Here is a 22,500-nt window from a genome sequence, read left to right as displayed (position 1 = left end):
TTTTGAATGAATTTACTACTATAATTCAGCTTTTACTCGCGGCCGTAGAAGATTGACTACTATAATTCAGCTCAGCTTTTAATTGCGAAATGGGCCCAGCCCAGCCGAGGCGGCCTCGACCGGCCTCGCCGATAACCTTCCCAGGGCCTGTCCCGACATTTTTAGTTCTTTTTGAATGAATTTACTACTATAATTCAGCTTTTACCCGCGGCCGTAGAAGATTGACTACTATAATTCAGCTCAGCTTTTAATTGCGAAATGGGCCCAGCCCGGCCGAGGTGGGCCTCGACCGGCCTCGCCACCTAGCCTATAACTTTCCCGGGGCCCGTCCCGACATTTTTGGGTCTTTTTGAATGTATTTACAACTATAATTCAGCTCAGGTGGCATATATATATATATATATCTACACGACCGGTCAAAAGTTTTAGAACACCTCAATTTTTCCAGTTTTTATTGAAATTTACGGTTTAATGTCTCAATGTACTCTGAAATTAAGCAGAGATCAAATAAACAATTGGAGATAAAAACAAAGAAATCATAGAATCATTTTGTTTAATAAAATTTTAATTTACATTTTTGACTCAGCAAAGTAGCCACCTTTTGCAGATATAACCTCTGAACACACTCGTGGCATTCTTTCTGCAATGGAAATCAAATATTGTTCGGGAAGTTCTTCCCAACACTGTTGCAGAAGTTCCCACAAATGTGTTGCACTTGTAGGTTGCTTTGCTTTCACCCTTCTGTCCAGTTCATCCCAAAAAAGATCGATGGGGTTTAAGTCTGGAGACTGTGCTGGCCATTCCATGATTTGAAGCCCACCGTCTTGTTCTTCACCTCGAAGGTAATTTTGACATAGCCTGGAGGTGTGTTTAGGGCCATTATCTTGCTGTAGGATGAACCCCAGACCAACTAGGCATATACCGTCACGTGAAAAAGTAAGTACACCCCATGTAAAGTTTTGACTTTTTCAACATATTTCAACATACAGCTATTTGATCTTCATTTCAACAATATTGATAGATAAAGGTGATATAATATAACAAATATCATGAAACATTTACATTTTGTAGTCCATTGTATAATTTAAATAAACATAAATGCAAATTTTGCATGTGGAAAAAGTAAGTACACCCCGACATTTATCACTACTTCAAATACCTAAAATTACAATCAGGTGCACCAGCTCAGGTGCAAATTATTAGAACATCGTTAGAGAGGATCTTAGAGGAACCTGTCTTATTTAAACCTCAGACATTTAGTTTGGTTTGCTCTTTGTCGTTGAAGTGTGCAGCGTCACCATGCCTAGATCAAAAGAGCTCTCTGAGGCCTTCAGAAAGAAGGTTATAGATGCCTACGAGTCTGGGAAGGGATTTAAAAAGATCTCCAAACAATTTGAAATCAATCATTCGACTGTCCGGAAGATAATCTACAAGTGGAGAAGATTCCAAACAACTGCCAACTTGTTCAGGCCAGGCCGCCCCAGCAAGTTCAGCTCGAGAGCAGACCGCAAGATGCTGAAAGAAGTCTCTAAGAACCCCAGAATGTCACCACGGGACCTACAGGTAGCTCTTGCCACTGTTGATGTAAAAGTGCACGAGTCTACCATTAGAAAGAGGCTGCACAAATTTGATCTACATGGGAGGTGTGCCAGTTGGAAACCTTTGCTGTCCAGAAAGAACATCAGGGCAAGACTAAAGTTTGCCAATGAACACCGAGGCAAAGACCAGCACTTCTGGAACAATGTGCTCTGGACAGATGAGTCAAAGGTAGAGGTATTTGGCCACAGTACCAGAAGACATGTTTGGCGAAAACTAAAGACAGCATTTTACCACAAAAACCTGATACCAACTGTAAAGCATGGTGGTGGAAATATTATGGTTTGGGGCAGCTTTGCTGCATCAGGGCTTGGGTAGCTCACCATCATAGAATCCACTATGAATTCTTCATTGTACCAGAGGGTGCTTGAGGATAATGTGAGGCCATCTGTCGGAAAGTTGACGCTCAACCGAAGGTGAACCTTGGAACATGACAATGACCCTAAACATCCCAGTAAATCCACCAAGGAATGGCTGAAAAGAAAGAAATGGAGGGTTCTGGAATGGCCAAGTCAAAGCCCGGATCTAAATCCCATCGAGATGTTGTGGGGGGATTTGAAACGAGCTGTGCATGCAAGAAACCCCTCAAACATCGCACAGCTGAAATAATTCTGCATGGAGGAGTGGGCAAAAATTTCTCCCAGTCGATGTCAGAGACTGGTAGACAGTTATAAGAAATGCCTACTTGAGTTTGTTTCTGCCAAAGGGTGCAATACCACCTATTAGAGCCAAGGGTGTACTTACTTTTTCCACATGCAGAATTTGCATTTATGTTTATTTAAATTATACAATGGACTACAAAATGTAAATGTTTCATGATATTTGTTATATTATATCACCTTTATCTGTCAATATTGTTGAAATGAAGATCAAATAGCTGTATGTTGAAATATGTTGAAAAAGTCAAAACTTTACATGGGGTGTGCTTACTTTTTCACGTGACTGTACCAGAGGGTATTGCATGGTGCTGCAAAATGCTGTTGGAGCCCTTTAGGTTCAGGGTGCCAGTCACTCTGTGCAAGTCGCCGACTCTGGATCTAGCAAAACAGCCCCAGACCATCACGTTTCCTCCTCCATGTTTGACAGTTGGTGTCACACACTGAGGAACCATCATTTTGCCTTCTCAACGGTGGAGAAAAACCCTGCGTGATGAACCAAAGATTTCAAATTTTGATTCATCGGTCCATAAGACCTTCTTCCAGTCTTCAGTAGTCCACTGGCGGTGCTTCATGGCCCAGGCAAGCCTCTTTTTCTTATTTTGCCATCTTAGCAATGGTTTTCTTTCTGCCACTCGACCTGTCAAACCTGCAGCTCGAAGTCTTCTCTTCACAGTTGAAACTGAGACTTGCTTACTTCGACCAGTGTTAAGCTGTGCTTGAAGCTGTTGTCCTGTGAGCCGCCTATCACGCAAGCTGTTTCCTCTCAGAAACTTGTCTTCTCATTCTGTTGTGGCTTTGGGTCTTGCACACCTCTTCCTGTCAGAGTTTCCTCCAGTTTCCAATATACTACTTCCTGCAGTGCAATATTGTCCAAATAATGCTTCAGAGACCTTCTTGATTCACCTCACAACAGTCTGTTCCAATACTGCTTTTAAACAGACAGGGGGTTTGTCATCAAGTAATCAGCAGAGGTGATTACCTGTGGACACCTGTAGGAATTGTTTGCATCAACTTCCAAGGCTTAATTTACTTACATTGCTGCAAACAGCTGTAAGTTGTTAACCCATTACTTGTTCCCTGAAGAAGGCCTTTTTTTACAATATAACTGTGCAATTTACATTGTTTTCCCTTTTTGCTAACCTAAACTTTTTTTTAACCTCGAGCAGTTTACTGCTTAACTTTGTACCATTTCAGGTTATTCACTGGACTTGAATTGCTTAAATTTCAATAAAAACTGGAAAAATTGAGGTGTTCTAAAACTTTTGACTGGTGGTGTACATATATATATATATATATATATATATATATATATATATATATATATATATATATATATATATATATACAGTCGTGGCCAAAAATATTGGCATCCTTGCACTTTTTTCAAATAACTCACAATTTTCTCCACACATAAGTTGAAATTAACAAAATTATTTGTTCTCCATAATTCTTTATTTCACTGTTAATATTACAGAACCTTTGTTTTTCATTCAGAACTTAATATATCCTTTTAAATTAGAAAATTAAAAGAAATGGTATTGGCAAAATTATTGACAGCCGAGACTTGATATTTGGTAGCACACACAGCCTTTGGACAAAATAACTGCAGTCAAACACTTCCTTTAGCCATGAATGAGCATCCTACACCTCTCTACTGGGAGTTTGGCCCACTCTTATTGTGAAAACTGTTCCAGTTCTCCCAGAATAGAAGGGTGCCTTCTCCCAACTGCTGTTTTCAGATGTCCCCACAGGTGTTCAATGCGATTTAGATCTGGACTCATTGCTGGCCACTTCAGAACAGTCCGGCATTTTCTCTTAAACCATTCCTGGGTGCTTTTTGAAGTGTGTTTGGAGTCATTGTCCTGCTGCAAGACGTGTGATGTTCAACAGAGACCCAGCTTTCTGACACTGGGTTGAACATTGCACTCCAAAATGCCTTGGTAATCTCCTGATTTCATGATGCCATGCACACATTCAAGGCACCCAGTGCAAGAGGCAAAACAGCAACCCCAAAACATCACTGAACTTCCTCCATGTTTGACTGTAGGGAAGGTGTTCTTTTCTTTGAAAGCTTCATTTTGTTTTCTGTAAACACAGAGATGATGTTCTTTACCGAAAGCTCGAATTTGGTCTCATCTGTCAACAGGATATTCTCCCAGAAGGATCTTGGCTTGTTCAGGTGTGTTTTGGCAAACTCCAATCGAGCTTTCTTATGTCTCTCTCTCTTAGCAGTGGGGTCCTCCTGGGTCTCCTACCATAGAGCCCCCTTTCATTGAGTTGGCGACAGATGGTGCGAGTTGAAACTGTCATACTGTGTGTCTGAAGGTCAGCTTGAATCAGTTTGGCAGTTGATTGAGGTGCTTTCTCCACCATTCGAACAATCCTTCGCTGCAATCTTCGATCAAGTTTTCTCTTGCGGCCATGTCCATTGTCCAGGGAGGTTGGCTACAGTGCCATGGGCCTTAAACCTCCTGATAACATTGCGTTACAGTGGACACAGGAACATCAGGGTCTCTGGAGATGGACTTGTAGCCTTGAGATTGTCTATGCTTGGCTACAATCTTGTGTCTGACCTCCTCAGGCAATTCTCTGGTTTTCTTTCTTTTCTCCATGCTCATTGCGGTACACACAGTGACACAAAACAGCAGAATGACTCATTTTCTCCATTCAAACTGGTTGAATGAGTTAATTTTATATTGCAGGCACCTGCAACTCACCACAGGTGAGTTCAATTCCAAAGTAAAGGAGAATCACCTGCTTGAAATCTAATTCTAACAACTTCTAAAAGGTGGCAATAATATTGTCCAGACCATTTTAGGATTTACTGTGTGGAATAACTAAGATTTCGTTATTTTTTCAGCTTTTTTTGTTTTGTTCCACTGCAATCTAAAGAAATACAAATGTGGATACCAAAATATTTTTTTAATTTCAACAATTTTCTGAAAGAAATGGTGCATTATTTGAAAAAAGTGCAATGGTGCCAATATTTTTGGCCACGCCTGCATATACCAATCTTATTTCATTTGCACTACATTGCCATAAATGATTGGATGATAAAGAAATTTTCTGCTCACCGTCTACCCTTGGTCCGACAGTGATGACTCCGACTTCGCTTCTTGCTTCCTCTGTGATGTCTGGAACTGTACTGTGATGAATGTGACCTGAAGCACAAATGTTGCCAAATAAGTATTGGATAGATGTTTTAAGTTTTACGGCATATTGCTTGATGGCAGGTAGTTGAATACCTGGAAGTACGCCCACGGGGCCGGCTATATCCATGATGTTGTCGACTTCTATTTGAGTTTCTGAAAAGAGACAACTTTGTAACTCTCCAACTATGAATGGCACATATGGCAGCTTTGGCAATATAAACAAACTGACCAGTCAGTTTGCGAATTACATGTGAATGACCTTCTACAGCTTCTTGCACACACGTGCACACACACACACATACACATACACACACACACACACACACGCGCGTGCACACACACACACACGTGCACAGACACGTGCACACACACACACGTACACACACACACGTACACACACACACACACACACAATAGGTGCTTGTCATTGTTCTTACTATGGTGAATATGTTTAAGGTGTGGTGTATTTGCTATTATTTAAGGTTACAGTCATGGTAATAACAGATAAGTAGGTAATTGTATTGGTTTTATTTGGAAGTGTGTGTTTTCCGAAGCAAAGTCACATTCATTGGCTGTCCGTCTAGGTGTCAATGAAGACTGGAGAGTAATCTGACCTGCGTTTGAAACGAGAATGAGCAGCGAGACTAGCTCTGTTTACAAATTTCCTTCTGCATAAGGGGCAGATCAAGGTGCCGGAGCATAAACTGCCTTCTCAAATTCTCCTGCATTATTGCTCTCTGTGTCCACAATTTTGGGGATGGCAGAGAGTAAGTCTCGCCAAGATTTGCGATTTAGGGCTTCCTGCTCCCAATCAGTAATTGCAATAATTGACATAAGCGGGTGACTCCTCAAAACATCCTTGAATCGAAGTTTCTGCCCTCCTACGGAACGTTTACCACGTGTTAGTTCTCCATACAGAGGTATCTTTGAGACCAATTATCTTCCATTCTAACTACATGCACCATCCAGCGCAGGTGAGCTGTGATAAGGGCTTCTGCGCTTGGCATGTTGGCCATTTTCAACACCTCTGAGTTGGTGACACTTGATGTTAAGAATCTTATGCAAGTGGCGATTTTGAACTGTGTTGAACTTCCTTGTGTGTCTACGATGGAGAATGTAGGTCTCTACCAAATACAAGAGTGATGCTAGCACCACAGCTCTGTAGAGTTTGCACTTGGTAGAAGCCTTGATATCGTGCCGAGACCAGACGCGGTCTTCCATTCAGCTGTAGGCAGCAGAGGCTGCTTGTACACACTTAGTGACTTCAGCATCAAGAGAGTTGGTTTCTGTGATAGTACTGCCCAGATACGTGAAGCTATGTACAGTCTTGAGGGCTTCTCCATTCAGGAATACCTTTGGCATCTCCACTATGGGAGTATTTAGTGGGGGCTGAAAGAGCAGTTCAGTTTTCTTCACATTTGATGAAAGACTGAAAGAGGTGGATGCAGCGTTGAAGGTGTTTAGCATCCTTTGGATATCTAGCAGGTTGGCAGACAGCAGTGCAGTGTCATCAGCGTACAACAGTTCCTCAATGCACTTCTTGCGTACCTTGGTGTCAGCTTTGAGTCTTCTGAGATTGAAGAGGCCACCATCACATCTGGTTCTTAAGAACACCACACCAAGTTGTGTGTCCTCAGTTGCCTCAAGACTACAGTCAAATATAATGCAGAAAGGGTAGGTGCCAGCACCCAACCCTGCTTTACACCATGGCTGACGCCAAAGTGGTCACTGCATTCAGCCCCAGCGCTGACTGTAGCCTTCATGTTGTCGAGAAAGCTGTTAACCAAGTTAATTATCTTGGTAGGGAGGTCAAAAAAAAAAAGGAAAGGACCTTCCAAAGAGTCATCCTATGTATGGAGTCAAAAGCCTTAGTAAAATCAAGAAAGACTACATACAGCTGTTGGTGTTGTTCAATGGCCTTCTCTTGCAGCTGACGCAGTGTAAATATCATGTCGATTGCGGAACGATTGGCTCTCAGGAAGGATAAACTCTGGCAGTGATTAGATACGCTTCTGGACTATTTTGGCCAATAACTTGCCCACAGTGGAAAGTAGAGAGATTCCTCTATGGTTGCCGTAGTCGATTCTTTCACCTTTATTTTTGTTTACAGTCCTTATAATAGCATCTTTGAACTCTTGAGGAACTTATTCTTCTACCCAGCACCTTTGGAAGAGCAGCAAGAGTCTCTGTTTTAGCATTTCCCCACCATATTTTAGTAGCTCTGTTGGGATCCCATCAACCACCGGGTGCTTTACCTGATTTCAAGTCTCGTTGGACACTTGTAAGTTCTTCGAGAGGGGGCACTGCATTGAGATGTTTTCTGATCGGATGCTGCTCGATAAGTTCCTCTGGACATACAGTTACAGTCGATGGACAGTTAAGAAGGTCTTCAAAATATTGTTACGTTTGTGGGGGTAGAAGATGGAATCCCATCGTAAAGATAGGACTGTATAATTATAGCATGGACCATGGACGCGTAAGAGACATCGCAATGTATTTAAGTAGGGAAACTGGAGCTTAAGATTGTTTATGTGTCTTCACATGGGGGGTGAAGCAGTATTAACTAGATAGGGATTAAGGTTCATTTCCCCCTAGTATGTGATTGCCTCCTGTGGCTTTTCCCAACGTTTTTACAACTACAACAAGCGTTACGCCTAGGTCCCCCGTCGGTGAAGTGATGCGAGTTGACAGTGGAAGGCGCAAGGCAGCCATATTGGATTTTGACGTGGCGACCCAATTTTCAATAGCGTTCTTCCTTATGCGTAGATACACCCACACACCAGATTAGAAGTTAGTAGTTCATTTATTTTTCCAAGATATTTCGCTCACAAGGTTGACATATATATGGTGGCGGCCATCTTGGATTTTCATGTGGCGACTCAATTTTCAATAGCGTTCTTCCTTATGCCTAGATACACCCACACACCAGATTAGAAGTTGGTACTTCACTTATTTTTCAAGATATTCCGCTCACAAGGTTCAGACATATATATGGTGGCGGCCATCTTGGATTTTGACGTGGCGACCCAATTTTCAAGAACGTTCTTCCTTATGCCTAGATACACCCACACACCAAATTAGAAGTTGGTACTTCGCTTATTTTTCAAGATATTCCGCTCACAAGGTTCAGACATACATGGCGGTGGCCATCTTGGATTTTGACGTGGTGACCCAATTTCCAATAGCCTTCTTCCTTATGCCTAGATACACCCACACACCAGATTAGAAGCTGGTACTTCGCTTATTTTTCAAGATATTCCGCTCACAAGGTTCAGACATACATGGCATCAGACATACATGGCGGCGGCCATCTTGGATTTTGACGTGGGTTGCACCCACACACCAAATTAGAATTCGGTCCTTCGCATATGCACGCACACACGCACACACGTACGCACGCACGGATGGACACACGGGTGGACACACGGATGGAGGGGAAAACCATAGTCCCCCTTTCGCTCCGCGGTGCGACGGGGGACAACAAGGTTGGCCATAAAACCTCCGTTTAAACAACAACCACATGAACCGCCGACAGTACCCGAACATTGCCGATCAGCAAGTAAGCCACGCCTTAATGACGCTCATGCCACGCAAAACCAGCAAGCCACGCCCCGAAGTTCATCATTGGTCAAGCACGACCATGGGGTGATTCGATGGGGCTCGGATGTTGGCCAGTGTGACGTCAGAGCGAGAATGTTCTGAGGGAAAAAGGACCGTTAAAAGAAGAATCTCGCTCTTGGGTTTTTGGTGCTCAAGGAGGAGGTTTAGCCATTGTTGTGTGGGTTGGTGAGGAGAGCTTTGTTTGGAGTTGGTGAAACGTTGGCAATTTCGACAGCGAGGACGAGGTCTTGGCAGCGGTTTGTGGGGCTCTTGGTGCTTCGGACAGAGTGGAGAGTGAAAGAGAGCCGTCTCAGCTGCTTGCTCACGCCGGGGCGTTTCCCACGTGCGGTGCCGGCACCATTGTTGGAGTGCTTCCCGCGCAAGTGGCTACACCGGCTGCAGCGACCATCGAGCTCCTAAAACCCATTTTGGGCCAAAGCAGAGTGCCAGCCGATAAAAAGGGAAACATTTTATTGTATTATCCGTGCTCTTGTCTATATTTGAGTCTGCATGTGAGGTACCTCAAAGTAGATGTTAGTTTTTACCTCACCTTTCATTTTCACCTCTGATTTATTTTCATTAAATTATTGTGTTGCACTTTATTTGTCGTGCAGTGTCTGTTTATTGTGGGTTTCGGATTAAACCAGTGTGTTTCCGTTCAGTTAAGCGCCTTGTTTCCTTCACCCGCGTGCGACGGACCAACCACCAATTTCGGCTACACGCCTCAGAATTGAAGACCGTTCTGGCGATTCGTCCAAAGGCTGGTGTTCATCAGCTTACGGACGCCACAATATTCTTTCCAACGACTTAAGATGTCTGTGTTTTCTGTGAAAGTTTGTGAACCATCTGCACTTTTTACTGGTGTTAAGATACTGGTGAACAAACCCTTATTCTTTCGATGTAACAGTTATCAACTAAATCAATGAGATGTCTTTTTTTGGGGGGGCGGGGGGGGTTATTTGAGGGCACTCAGGTCGATTGCATAGATTGTATAGTTACGAAATTGTAGCTGTAGATAAAACCTAGGTACTTCCACATAATCATTTCATTCCACTCCACTTCTCTCAATGTTGTGGTAAAATGTGTTATCCAGATAGACCTTACCATTTAGCATTATTGCATTGTTCTCATCAGTATCAGCAGCTTTCTTCACCATTAACTGCATGACAGACTGCTGTCATTATACATACCGTTGATTGCCTCTGTTGCCAGGATGACTGGAACAATTTGACCAAGATCTCCGACTCTGGCTGCTCCAACTTCGACTTCTTGCACTTCGCTCTGGACCTGACCTGCCAGAAGATAGTTACTCAGAGCAGTTAAATAAGGTGGTGCAGAAGACAGTGTTTCCCACATGCATGAATGGCAGTAAACTTGCAATTCAATGGTTTATTACCCTCACATGAGGAGAGGGTATTGCATTTGAGTCCGTTTGTCTATCTGTCTGTTTGTTTGTTTGTCCGCACAGAATAAATATGATTTTCTCTGTAACGGTTGGTCCGATTGACAGGAAATTTTCACCATATGTGCAACTCCACCTGTAGAATTTTTTTTAATGATAATTATGACGTCATAGGTCACATGGTATGGGCACCATCTTGGAAAAACAGAAAAAAAATTGCACCTCTATATCTCCAAAAGCACTGCATAGATAAATTTGAGACATGGCTCATTGTAAAGAACACCCCATGGGAAATAAAATATGTTAATGATGATGTCATAGGTGCCTCCATTATGTCGTCAGAATTCGACAAGTACAAAACTTCATCCGATTAAGATGAAATTTCTTGAGCATCATCAAGGGATAAATTGGTGGAGAAAAAAAAAAGATGTCATCACGTGGTTTGGCCGCCATATTTGTTTTAACACAAAAGCCTTAAAAACCACGGAAAACACGTCCTGGCGAGGGTCTGCAATCTCTGCTCTTTCTAGTTTTGTTTTATTTCTACAGGCTTTACAACTTTTTTCATTTTTAATGAATTATACTCATATATTCTGACCACTATAGAACACAAATCACTGTTTGTACTTCCAAAAACTTCAGTTTAGTAGTACTTTGGCAAAATTGTACACAGTCTCAACCAATCAAATTTTCTGTCCGTGGAGAGTAAGAAGGTTCTCAGGGCGGATGGAAGATTGAGATTCAGACAAAATAGTGGTGCACTGCAATGCAACACCTGAGCCAACTGTCCAAAAAGTTGTATGTTTAGTCTTAGTGTCTCTTTTGCTGAAATATAATTCCAAAATCGTCAGTTTCTCTAAGAAGAGTTGGCAGGTTTGTGATTGCACAAATGCATGAATGCATCTATGGTGGCGAAAAACGCATCTCAGCGATTTTCAGGCAGGGTGATTCATCAATGTGTGTGCCATGCCTTAGATGGACGTTAAACCTGGCTTACATTTACGTTGCTTCTGTCCTGTCTGCCAGCATTACTTGGTGGACGTTAAAGATCCCACTATGTTCTTCAATGAGAGCATGCAAGATGCTGCCGGCACCCAGAGCAAATTCAGAATTATTGCTCAAACCTACAGGGGGCACAGCTTCAACAGTACAGATGTGCACCCCCTACATTAGATATTACCATTAGCCATGTGATGCATTCAAAAGAAGACAAGAATGGCACCTAGCAGAGAGCATATCTCCACCAGGCTGAACAGTTTACGTTTTGTATCCCACTGATGGGCTGGATCTGGATTCGGACCTGAACCAAAAACTAATCGGATTGTTATTGTCACTTACCTAACTCATCCACCAAGTTTTGTCATAAGTCATCTACAACTTTTTGAAATACCATGTTATATATAGTTTTTAGCCCATCTCTCAATGGTGAAGAATCACATTAAAAAAATTATATTATTTTATCCAGATCTTGATCGAAATCAAATCAATTCTTCCTTCATACACACCCAATCTGTGCACCAGGTTTAGTCCAAATCAATCCATAACTTTTTTTGATATATCGTGTTATAAATCATTTTAGCCCTGTCACTCAGTCCCGGAACCCTGGTGTTGGGCTAGTGGCTAGGGTGCCGGCTTAGGATCCAAGGATCCTGGGTTCGAATCCCGGTCGATTGCTGAATTAACGCCAGGGGGGTTGACTCAGCCTGTCATCCTTCCGAGGTCGGCAAATTGAGTACCAGTTCACTGGTAATTCCCTGTTTGTCGTTAAAGGCGGCAAAAAGGGTTGGTGGCAGGAAGGGCATCCGGCCGTAAAACATTGCTTCAAAAAGGGGACCGAAAAAAACAACAACAACCACGGTTCCCGAAAAAGGCCAACCCCCGCTTTGCGGGGAAAAATGGCCTCTAAAGGTGTTTTTTTTTTTACTCAGTGATGAAGAATCATACTGAAATACGCAATCTGGTGTCTGTCTGTCTGACTGAATTTTGACTGCAATACATACGGTCGTTACTTATCCAATCTCAACCAAACTCGACAGGAGGACTAAGGGTCACATGATGGAGGTTGTAGAGAATTAATCTGCCCCTCTCCCCAATAGTAAGGGAAACATGAAAATCTGTTAACTAAATTGTTACCAAAAAATTTCTTCACCAATATGTTTGTAAAGGTGTGTAATAACATGTGTTAAAATGTTGAAGGTCAACTCCCGTGGGAAACCCAGAAAAAAAGCTGTTGAATTCGGGTACCGAAAAATTATTTTCGAGAATTTTTATTTTTTTTAATCGGCCCCCTAAGTAACTTATGAGGGGTCAAATAAGGGTTTTTCATGATTCTGAGTTGATTGTTAACATTTATATTTCACCACAGACGCTCCTTTGTGGAAAAATAATTTCTAAATATATCTCATTTTCTACTTTGCAGGACATGGAGTCTAGCAATATGGATGAAGACGTTACACCACCTGTGCTCAATTGCTTCATCTGTGCACGCTCGGATACACCAGCTGAAAGGCTCATATAGGCAACTCCAAAGGGATACTCAACTTTATTGAAACAAGCAGAAACTGTCGAAAATGTTACTGTTGTGGAACGTATGAAGGAGGCTCAAAAGGAAGGAAAACTGAGGTACCACCAGAAGTGTAAAAATGATCTGTACAACAACTTTGTTGCAACCACCAATAAGTCAGCTCAAGCATCAAAGGCAGAGAAAGAGTCATCAAAGTTGAAGAGAAGACACACTACTTGTGAGTTCAGTTCATCAACTGGCTGCAGTTCTAGAAGATCACAGTCAGTTGACCTCCTGTATAAGGATGTATGCATTCTTTGCAACCAACCAGCCCAGCTCTACAAAAATAATCCAGCACAAGCTAGAAAGAAATACAGAGTGCCAGATAATTTGACTGCAGATACACTGAAGGCAAGCTTGCTGAAGACAGCACGGAGTCGCGGGGATGACTGGGGCACTGAAGTCACTGGACGCCTGGAAGGGATCAACGACTTGGTAGCAGAAGAAACACTGTACCATTTGCGATGCAAACTTATGTTTGCGAGAGGTGACAGTTTGTCCAAGACTGATGAGGAAGGAAAAAGGAAGAGAGGACAGAGGAGTATTGATGAGGAGCGAGAGGCAGTTTTTATTGAATTCTGCGAATGGTTAGACTCAGATTTAGAGCATGGGGTAATGAACATGGACCAAGTCCATGAAAAGCTGCAGGAGTTTGATCAGTCACCAGAGAAGAGCCTTTCTTATTCAAAGCATTGGCTAAAGATAAAACTTCTAGAGAAATACGAAGACACCTTGTATTTCACAACACAGGAAAGAAGGGCAGCTGTACTCTGTCTCAAAGATGGCACCGACAATATTCTGCGAGGGCATCATGCTAATCTTGACCATGGAGATGAGAAGACTCAGATCATAAAGACGGCACTCAAGTTCATATCCAATGATATTGCCTTGATTGATTTAGGTCCAAAGTCATACCCCACCACACACAGTATGACTGACATCGATAGTCAGCTGACACTTGTTCCTGCAAGCCTTCAGATGTTCTTAAGACCGATTGTCAAGACAGACGAAAGAGTTGCCGTTTGGGGGCAGAATTTTATTAAGGCCTGTCGACCTCGGTCTGGAGTATTGCCACACCAAATGGGGCTTGCCATACAACTTGATCATAGATTTGGGTCAAAATGGATGCTCAACAAGTTCCACCGGCTGGGATACACCGAGTCTTACACGGAGACACAAAACTACAAATACTGCTTCCTTAATAGTAGGAGTGGAGATGATGTTCCAGATACTTCTGGCACTCTTGACACCATTGTGGAGGAAACCGATGAACAGATCAATGATGAGGTTGCGGTTGATGCTGCGCTTGAGGATCAATCAGTGATGACAGCCAAAGTGCCAGCCAGTGAAAGTGAATTGTCAAGTAATGATCAGGTGGTCTTTATGGAGGTTGGGGAAACAAACAATGCAGTCACTCAGTTTGTTGGAGACAATATAGATTTAAACATTGTCTCTATTCATGGAAACACTCCCTTTCACTCAATGGGTTGGATCGAAGTCACCTCTCCGGCACCACCTTTGCCAGATCCACAGACAACAGCAGCTTTCCCCCGGGTGAAGTTGAAGGCACTCGACAAAGCTAAGATCCTGAGAGGAACTGAAGTAAAGATTATTCCATTTACGAACAGGAAACAGATAGGAACAAACGCGATCATGTTTCTCCCCCTCGCTGAGCTTTCCTCCTCCCTGGCTCATGATCAGCCACTCCTCACTCCAGGTGACACACTCTGGGCAGCAGGGTGGGTGATCAAAGCCAACGATCCTGAGTTCCCACACTCCAACTGGAATGGCTGGATGAAGAGAATCCATGCTAATGACGTAAAGCAGAGCACACAGATCGAGTTCCTCCCAGTTATTGAAGGAGACCCTAATGACCTCAACACCATCTTCACCACTCTGAAAGAGTGCATACGGCGTGCTGGGGTCACTATAGTGACCTTTGATCTTCCGATTTGGCTGAAGGCTGTGAATATAATAAAGCAGGCAAATCTACCCGTCATTCCAAGGTTGGGTGGTTTTCACCTGCTGAAGTCTTATCTTGGATCAATGGGTAACATCATGGAAGATTCTGGACTACTAGATGTGATCCAGTTGATCTATCCTGGAAGTACGACTGGATCCTTCTACAGAGCATGTCTCTGAACCCCAGTGACTATGGATGGACAATAGGTGTGCATGGGTATGAGCCAGCTCCAACACTGGACCCCACGGCTCCTGAGGAGCTATTGCAGTTCACGAGCTGTAATTGTCATGGAGATTGCAGCAACCGGCGATGCAGCTGCAAGAAGAATGGGGTCACGTGCATCTCGGCCTGTGGAGTCTGTAATGGCATTACATGCAGAAACTGCAGTCATGATGTTGTTGAGTCTGAAGAAGACATAGACAATGACTGTTGAAACTTCTGACATTGTGAATGAGAAATAACTCTTGAGTATTATATATGTATGTGAAATAAAAGCTACTTTGTGTGTAAATGTAAAAGTGAAAATATAAATGTTAACAATCAACCCAGAATCATGAAAAACCCTTATTTGACCCCTCATAAGTTACTTAAGGGCCGATTAAAAAAAAAAAAAATTCTCGAAAATAATTTTTCGGTACCCGAATTCAACAGCTTTTTTTCTGGGTTTCCCACGGGAGTTGAACTTCAACATTTTAACACATGTTATTACACACCTTTACAAACATAATGGTGAAGAAATTTTTTGGTAACAATTTAGTTAACAGATTTGTGAAATATCTCATAAAATGCCCTTACTACAAGGGGTGTTTCATCGAACAAACGCCACATTAACAATTATAAATAGTTTATCGTGCCGTTTTCGTGGAAACAACGGCCCCAACCAGAAGTAAAAAATATTATAAACCACAAACGCGTATGATTACTTTTTGAAACAGTCGCTACTGCTGTTTAACACTAAACTGAAAGGGAGGAAACCCGGGGTCTGTTCAGCTACTAAGCAGCTAGCTAGCGCTTGCCAAGCCAGCAGTTCCTTATCAATGGCTTTGAATGGAGTGCTTGCTCGGGTGCTTAAGCCACTTGGCTCTTCAAGAAACTTGGTAACTGAACACACTTGATGTTCTTGAGGGCTGACCCTAGATCTACTGTAATCTATATACCCCAGAGAGGAATGATCCTTCCTGCTGCCCATGTAGGGAATGGGTATGAGATTGGACAAGTAGCGATCGAATATATCGCAGTCAAAAATCAGTCAGACACCAAATAGCATATTTTAGTATGATGTGAAATTGTGCGCCGTCTATGATTGTGTGACCTTTTCTCAAACAGATTTTGAGATCCAGTAAGCTGAAGGAATTCTTCAGTTATTTGTCTGTCTGTAACCATCAGAGGTGTGCCTTATGTGTCTCAATCTGACTGTGTTCGCCTGTGCGTGTCTGTCTGTGTTTCATCCATGCTAAGTTGGAGATATTCAAAGCTGTTAAAGCAGTTTTAGGCAGGATGTGTACCGGGTGGTTTATTCATTGCTTTGCTTGCTATATTAAATACATTCATTTTGAATTTGTTCATAGTACTGGCACATAATGCTGTACAATGGCCTACTTTCAAATTGCACAATATTTTTACATTTACAAGTGAATGTGAAGAAATATGCACTTCAGACACTGTAGGATGTTAAATATGCAACAGTTAAAGCAAGAGGATGGTTCCCTAACTTAATGTCAACCAAGGTATGGCATTGCCCTGCCTCTAAAGCATCAATCTAATAGTTTATAGTTGGGCCGCAAATCGAACCCAGACTAAACAGTTCAAATTAGTGTTGCTTCCATCCAGAAAGATCATAAAGATTATAAAAGATAACAAGCCTCACCTGCACGTGCTGCAGGTACGGCTGTGATCAGAGCACCGTGAGTATGATGAGCTGAACCTTGACTTTGATCGTTTTCGACTCCAGCTTCTACTGCAAGATAAACTCCTGCTCCGGCTCCAACTTTTGCTGGAAGACGATGGGGACCGTCGTCGCCCACGATGGCTGTGAATCACTTTATTGCAATCACTACTTCTTCTGTCTGTCTCGCTGTTGTCCGAGTCTTCCTTGCTTCCACCATTTGTTTTGCGAGTGTGTCGTCTTTGCCGTTTCATTGTCTTGCTGAGTTCATCAAAAAGAGACCCAGGCTTCGCAACACCTTTTGTTTTAATTTTTTCAGACATCACCGGTAATCGCTCAGCTTGCAAAAGTCCCTTTTTCTCAAGTTGATTGCAATGATCTTCAGTGTTTTTTGTTTTCTCCGGATACGATTCATTGCCCGGTTTGTCGCCAAACTCCTTTGATGATGCATGAGCTTCAATGTCGACTCGTATCTTTGCAGTCTTGATTAACACTAATGGTTTTAGTTCAGTTCCTTTCTTGGTGCTCAGCAGATTTGGTGCCTCTGTGAGAGGTTTCCATTTTGAACATGCAGAAGTCGTACTGGGCATTGGCAAAGCAGGCTCCGTGACAGTTGCATCGCTCACTTTGCGCTGGTTCGGACTCATTTCATGTTTTACGGTGCTTGTAGCAGCAGAGGCTATGAGCTTGCAAGTTTCTATTTGCTGCTGGTCTCTCTCTGTACTGTTGTCATCTTGCTGCACTTCAATTGCTGCACGAGTGAAGGTTCTTGTTCTTTCAAAAACTAACTGTTTGTGACTCTGGCTTATTATTTTATCACCATCAAGGTGTTTCTTGCAATCATTCATCTCATCTGCTGAAGGGCTTTTATTCTCGTCGTTTTGGTGCATTTGCTTCTGCTTGTCATTGGAAATCCACGTTATGTTCAAACCATGCTTTGCAGCTGATTCTTCATTCTTTTTTTCATAGACAAATTGGCTTTGGTCATGAAAATCCCCCTCACCGCTTATTTCATTGACAATATCTTTCTCATTGCTGGAGGTTAAAATTTGAGATGTGTTCTTGTGATGACAATGCATATCTGCCTTTTCTTCTTCTTCTTCTTCTTCTTCTTCTTCTTCACAAAGCACTGAAATTGCATTCTTACTTATGCATGCAGTAGATTTAATGTCATTGGCCATTTGATCAATTTGGCAACTTCCTTCTGTTTCAAAGTTGACCAATACAGGGCTGGTGGGGTTTGAGCATTTCTCTCGGGTAAGCTCCCTTTTGTCAAATTCCTGATTCACAAAATAATCATCTTTCCCAACATCACCAACTGAACATGGGTTTAGAGAATGGGTATCAGTTTTTGCAAAATCACTTGCCACTACAATAGTCTGGTCTTTTCTTTTCACTTCCACAATGTTCTTTGGAGATACAAGTGTAGCTTCAAATATCTCTGACTTGCCTGTTTGTGTCTGAGCCTTAATTGGATCAAGATCAGTCACAATATTTTCTTCCATATCCTCACCAAACTCAATAGGAGGCTGCCAGTGAATTTTTTCCTGCAGTTTCTTTCTTTTCTTTTTTTTCTTTTTTATTGTTACAGAATGGATTACAGTGTTACTTTCTTCCCTCTTGGTCATTTGGCTTGAATAAGGCCGCACAGAGACTTCAGAATTGTCCTCTTCAGAATACGATGCATCGTTACGATTTTGCTTTTTCCGACGAGACTTCTTTGTTTTCTTCTTCTTGCTGCTGCTCTTTGCTTTTTTTCTCTTTTCTTTTTTTCTGCAAGCTGCAGAATATTTTTGAGTGAGGATGCCAGAGTGATAGGACAATTCACCATCAGATAAAGAACTTCGTGAACTAATATTTCTCTCTTTTCTATCAGACAAGGTTGACTTGGCTTTGGGTGAATGACTGCAATATGAATGTGAAGACACATCTGAATCCTGGTGACTTCTTGATGCTGACCTATACTTTGATGAGAAACTGTGTGTGACTGAAGTACTGCTGCAGCATGACGCTGGAAGATACTGCAAAGACTGCTTTGAGCATACACTGCCTTTTGAACTACTATGTTTTGTCCCAACTTTCAAAATACTTTCATTGCCCCACTGGTTTTCCCTCAGTCTGTCAGGACTCCACACCTGGGGTATTTTTCCAGTGTTGCCCTCATTAATCACTATGTTTGGTTCAGAAACAGTAGGAGTCATTAGCCGCCATTCAGTGTGCATCGGTGGAATTGGAACATTCAGGTATGAGGGTTTCCAAGGCTTTTGCCCAGGCCTCCAACGAGAAGGAGGAGGGCTATCACTGAGCGGCAGCATGGCTACAGCTTCCTCATTGACTGTTGGAGTGACGACCTGGTTGATCTTTTCAGCAATCCTTGCAACAGCAGTTGTTGGTTGCCTCAGTGAGCCAATATCTGACTTGTGCTGTGTTTTGTGATATGATCGTGCTATTGGGGACCAGGTTTTGCAACCAGTACTCCTCCATGTTGGAGTGTGCGTACGGCTAAAAGAAGAGGAGCTTGAGCTTCGTTCTTTTGATGAGTAAGTCAATTCTGTGTAAGAAAAAGAATGTGATCGGTGGGACCGAGATTTCTTATGTTCATAGTGTGATGAAGAAACACTGGAAGATTGGGTCCGAGAGTGCAACTTTGAGGAATATCGAGAAGGGCTTCTGGTCCATGACCTTGACAAAGTTACAGAAGAAGACCGAAAGCTCGATCTTGAGGGAGTTCGAGAACAAGCACGTGATAGAGAATAACAAGACTTTGAAAGGGATCTCGATCGAGACCTTGAGAAAGAGGAGGATTTGCTTGAACGGTTTTTTGATCCAGTACGAGATTTTGAGAGATTTCTCTGTTCACCTGCCACACTTTGTTTCTCTCGATTGTCAAATTTTGCCAGATTCATCTTTGACTCATTCTGAACATGCAATGACATTTTATTATCATTTGCAATATCGTGAGCCAGATTTGTGGGCTGTTCATTAATTTCAGTATACTTGTTGAAAGGAACACTGACTTTGCCTTTCTCAGCTGGCCTCTTATCTTCCCTATTCAATGTATTTTTGTTGTGCTTCTTCCGTTTTGATATTTTCAATTTATGAGGCTTGTGTGGTAATTGCGGATAGCAGTGCCGTTTGGAACCAATTTGGGACCAAGACCTTGATCGAGAAGTGGATGGTTTTTCTTTCACTCTCCCAGAGCCAAACCGTTTCAACCTGTATGAGAAATTAGAAATGAGAATTCACAAGCATTAATCCAACCAAAAAAATAAAAAATTCACAAAACATTAAACCATATTCACATTCAACAAATAAAGCAGGAACAACTAGAATGGCACTCACTAGAGAGCATACCTCCGCCTGGTGAACAGTTTACATTTTGTATCCCACTGATAGGCCTAATCTGGATTCGGACCTGAACCAAAATCTAATCGGCTTGTTCTTGTCACCTAACCAACTCATCCACCAAGTTTATTCATAACTCGTCCATAACTTTTTTAAATATCATGTTAAATATCGCTTTTCACCCGATCGCTCAATGGTGAAGAATCACCTAAAAATTAAATAGTTCTTGTAGAATGAATGAATGAATGATCGTTTTAAGGCCAGTTTTTCCCGCTGGAGCAGGGGCTAGCCTACTACTATTGTAGCCGAGTCCATATTCAGATTTCCACCAAAATCGAAACAATTATTTATTTTCACTCAAACAACCTCTCCACTAAGTTTGTCCAAATCCATCCACAACTTTTTGAGATATCCTGCCATATATCATTTTTGGCCATATGACTCAAATGTGAAGAATCACTTAAAAAAATTATACTAGCTGGATCCGGATCCGAATCTTCACCAAAATTTAATCGATTCTTACTTGTCACACACACAACCTGTCCAACAAGTTTCATCCAGATCCATCCATAACTTTTTGAGATATCCTGCTATGTACCGTTTTTGGCCTTACCTCCAAATGGTGAAGAATCACTTAAAAAATTAAATAATTCTCATCTCCGAATCCATTTTCGATCTTCACCAAAATCGAATCTATTTGTCCTTGTCAGACACCCAAACGGTTCACCAAGTTCCGTCCAAATCCGTGCACAACCTTTTGAGATATCCTGCTATGTATCGTTTTTGGCCCCACCTCCCAATGGTGAAGAATCACTTTAAAATTCTAGTAGCCGGATCCAAATCCGGATCTTCACCAAAATGTAATCATTTTGTCCTCGTCACACATGCCACCTCTCTGCCAAATTTCGACCGAATCCGTCCACAACTTTTTGAGATATCTTGTTCACAAACAGACAAACAAACAGCCAGGCAGGAGTGGAAACATAACCTCCATTCACCTTTGGTGGCGGAGGTAATAATCCATCTCCAAAACAACAATGTAACATTTGTAATATTCGTTGGTTAATTACTGTATATCCTGCAAAAGGAAAACACTAGGACGTGACAATTTCATGAGAGGATGTGCACAGAATGTACAAAGTAATAAACCCAGAAAGGAAATATAAAATTAAAGGCTGTGTGACATGAATTTTAGTTTTCAAACTCTGCCTACATATTTAGATCACAAGTTAAATCAATATAATCGACAATGCTGCAATAATAGGGTTGAATAAGCATCATGAAAAGCGTGGTGTTGACATAACAGTAAAGGTTGCTGGCTTGAGATCTTAGGGTCTTGAGTGTGAGCAAGCCGTGCCGTTAAATAACACCAGGTGGGTTGACTCAGCCTGTCATCCTTCCGAGGTCGGCAAAATGAGAAATAGCTTACTGGAAACAAGGGGCACTGCATGAGTGGCACAGCCACGCTTCCAGCAATGATGCCACCAGCAGCCACAGGCCGAATACATAATAATAAGCATCATGAAAGAAGCTCCTTTATACCATTAAACTTCACTATGTGAGTTAGTCTTATAACTAACGCTTGCCAAGCCAGCTAGCTGTTCCTTATCAATTGTTTCATTGGAATGCTGATTGAGTGCTTAAGTCAGTTGGCGAGTGCTCTACAAGCTGCTCAATAATGGAACACATCCCTGTTTCACCATTATTTTACCTTTCCATTTGCTTTATTTGTCTTTTTGTTCAAATATTTTAATGACTGTTGCTCAACCAAGAGTGATATTCTTCGATGTTTGCTCATTTGCAAGCCATGGCGATAGAGTCGACAGCGGTTACAGCAGTTGTCGCTTTTGAAAACAATATTACAAATTGACATTCAAGACAATGTTAAGGTGATAAATTAAATAAAATATTCCCAATATTTACAAAAAAGAATACAAATATCAAATGGAAATTACAGCTGTCTCGCTTGACATATCACGTGCCTTTGATACGGTCTGGCACCCCGCTCTGCTCACCAAACTCTCCTCCTATGGTATCCATGGAAATCTCCACACATGGTTTGCGGGACTTCCTCTCTGGTCATAGTCAACGTGTGGCCCTGAATGGATTTCTCTCATCTCCCCTTCCTGTTCAGGCTGGAGTTCCCCAAGGCAGTGTTCTGGGCCCTGTGCTTTTTCTGGTCTTCATGAATGATCTCTCCGACTCTCTGGAAAATCCTCTCCATCTCTTTGCTGATGACTCCACTCTCTGTCGCTCCGTTCCTCATCCCTCAGAACGGCAGTCTGCAGCCTCTTCACTCTCTGCAGACCTGGACAAAATCACAAACTGGTCAAAC

The 22,500-nt window shown here is 42.2% G+C and overlaps 1 protein-coding gene across 6 annotated transcripts in view; it reads right to left on the bottom strand.

Moving 5' to 3' along the window:
* The window catches only part of LOC137431812 (uncharacterized), a 164,084-nt gene that overhangs the window by 17,911 nt on the left and 123,673 nt on the right, over positions 1-22,500 (bottom strand). For all 6 annotated transcript variants that reach the window (XM_078782521.1, XM_078782523.1, XM_068123534.2 and 3 more), the window contains 4 exons: positions 16,803-20,036; positions 10,198-10,299; positions 5,501-5,560; positions 5,330-5,416 (listed from right to left, as the gene is read on the bottom strand). In XM_078782521.1, the coding sequence (XP_078638647.1) occupies positions 5,330-5,416; positions 5,501-5,560; positions 10,198-10,299; positions 16,803-20,036 (3,483 nt within the window). The remainder of the gene's footprint in view (positions 1-5,329; positions 5,417-5,500; positions 5,561-10,197; positions 10,300-16,802; positions 20,037-22,500) is intronic.

Source organism: Myxine glutinosa, chromosome 7 (genome assembly GCF_964187855.1).
Source record: "Myxine glutinosa chromosome 7, kmMyxGlut1.1, whole genome shotgun sequence".
NCBI classification, from domain to species: domain Eukaryota; kingdom Metazoa; phylum Chordata; class Myxini; order Myxiniformes; family Myxinidae; genus Myxine; species Myxine glutinosa.
Note: the sequence above shows the minus strand (reverse complement) of the source record. Positions and strands in the feature narration are given on the sequence as shown.